Below are 2,343 nucleotides of genomic sequence, written 5' to 3' on the forward strand. Positions count from 1 at the left end.
TTTTTTTGGTCTTACTCTTTATTAATCGGCTCAGATTGTTGCAATGTCTCCTTCTCTTTTTTTCTTACTTTACGGCAATGTCGACCTATTTTTGGTCGCATTGGCTGTCGCCTTTCCTTCTGCTTCTAAAATTTCGGGGTATCATCCACTATATAGTAATCACCTGTGTATCTAGAATGTATTAATTCCAAGTTCTTCAACTCATAGGAGAAAAGCAGTATGCCTGGCACAACTTTACTACTCTTTCTGGTGCACCATTTAAGGCATCCGTCGTTTGCCCGGCATTGCTTCTGCCATTCATCTCCACTGCCACTACCTCGCACTGAAAGGTTGTCCAAGAAGCTTTTATTTTTTTTCCCGGTAGAAGGAAGCTCACAAGATACTATGAACGGTTACTGTAGTCAGTATTCAGCAGCATCGAGGAGAGTAGTAGCCTTGTCACGGCCGGATAATTACAGCCGTCGTGTGAAAGGGTCTAAACACCCACGATGAAGTCAGGGAACTCTCAATTACGATCAGACAACACCCAACACGCTACGGACTGGCGGTACAAGGACGAAAACTGAAGTTACATTGTACAGAAACTGAACGCGACCGACCAAAAGTACTGAATTGGCCAACAAGCCCACGGTTTACTGTCACCCCTCAGGGCTTTCCTTTCTCAACACCCAGTCCCGCACAGTGAAGAGCATGTTTACTGCCGCCAAAACGTCTCGCGTAGCGGTGGGAGATCCCTGACGGGCTCAGCATTCTCCTCCGTGTCATCATCTTCCTGGCTGTCTCCTTCCTCTTTGTCTCTTCCATCGGTGTCTTCACGGTCATCACCGGCGGCTGCTGCTGCTGCCCATAGTGCCCGTGCTTTTCTCCCCTTGGCAGCCACCAGTACTTCGGCACGGTTCGCCCTCCACGGGGGAACCGTAGCGAAGTGGTTGAGGGAGAGGACGTCGATGTAGCTGTAGCTCGGCCGCGTCACAATCAAAACCCGACTTCCTTCGACGGGTTCAAATCCTGCGTGGAAGGGATGGACGATCATCTGGCCCGACCAGTGATTGAATTTCGGCAGATCTGGCAGTCGCACGATGTTCGTATTGCCGTAGAGACCACCATCGGCGTGGATGACGGTCTGAGCGGCACATTCAAGGAGTAAGCGCAGGTCCTTCTTGCGCTGGTACCGTTTGTACTTGGTCACTGGATCCCGAAGCAAGAGCTGAAAGAGCCGCGAACACATCAACTCATCGGTATAGGTCTTCACGAGCGCCGTGCGATGTTTGACCGTGGTGCGGCCGACGGGGGTGGGCGGGATGTTGTTCATCACGCAGGGTTCGTCGTTGAGCTTTCCGACAATGATGGATTTCCACCATGCTGCATCCTCGCGGGAAACTTTGTAGTTTTGTTAGGGTCAGTAAATCAGGTTGTCTGTCGGTGAGAAGGTTGAAGTAAGAAACAAGGATGGATGGGACGAAGAAACAAGAGCAGAACAAAAGAACATGATAATAAAATGCAAAGGAAAGAGTGGTGTGCATGGACTGACCCTGGATGAGCTTCTCGTACACGTACTGGAACCTCTTGTGGAAGTCAGACTGGGTCTCTGAATCGGTGGCAGTGATCTTTCCGTCCATGAACCAAAAGGGAGAGTCTATGAACTTGGTACAGATGAACTGATTTAGCATTGTCTCAACCAAGATCAATCCGAAATTAGCACGAGCATCAGGAGGGAGGTTGAGAAGAATGCTATCCCAGTCTTCCTGGACACAGTATTCATCCAAGCTGGCGATAATCGCCTGTTTATCCGAATCGGAAAGAGTGAGAGTGACTCTCCCTTTCCCCACATGGTTGCCCATGTTCTCACTCGAACAAATACCGACTCAAAAGCATCGCCGACCGTCACCTCTGCCGCCCTGTATCTGGTGCGGCTGTAAAATACAGCTTTATGATGATTTATCATTTCGTGATACTCATCTCGTCGACAAAGGTACATCTCATTGGGGTAGATGGCTTGGTTAGGGACTGGGCTCTGGCACTTAAGCGGAAACTCCTCCCTTTCTTCATCGCTGGAGCGCTTAAAAAGTTGCTTCTGGGTGCTAGGAGAGGCCATGGTAGCAATGATGATAGACTTCATGGAGGAAGAGAGAGAGAGAGAGAAGGAAGGGGGTTGTCTGTGGGTGAGGGTGTGTAAAGGAGAAACAGGCCGAAGAGATCGAGACTAGACAAAGATAAGAAAAGTGATATACAGAGAAAAGAAAGGAAAGGAACAAAGAGCGAAGAAAGGAATATGACCAAGTGTGGAATAAGGAGGTCGGCCCCATGCACGAACGGTCATTATTCCAATTTGGCTAAAATAAA

General features: G+C 49.1%; 1 protein-coding gene across 1 annotated transcript; it reads right to left on the reverse strand.

The window, feature by feature from the left end:
- Positions 1-694: 694 nt before the first annotated feature.
- Positions 695-2,095, reverse strand: BDQ94DRAFT_166018 (uncharacterized protein; the record flags this gene model as incomplete). The annotated part of the gene is made up of 3 exons (XM_026770450.1): positions 695-1,380; positions 1,532-1,781; positions 1,850-2,095. 3 exons carry the CDS (start codon positions 2,093-2,095, stop codon positions 695-697), a joined length of 1,182 nt encoding a protein of 393 aa, XP_026630779.1.
- Between the last annotated feature and the right edge of the window lie 248 nt (positions 2,096-2,343).

This window comes from Aspergillus welwitschiae (assembly GCF_003344945.1).
Source record: "Aspergillus welwitschiae strain CBS 139.54b unplaced genomic scaffold BDQ94scaffold_3, whole genome shotgun sequence".
NCBI classification, from domain to species: domain Eukaryota; kingdom Fungi; phylum Ascomycota; class Eurotiomycetes; order Eurotiales; family Aspergillaceae; genus Aspergillus; species Aspergillus welwitschiae.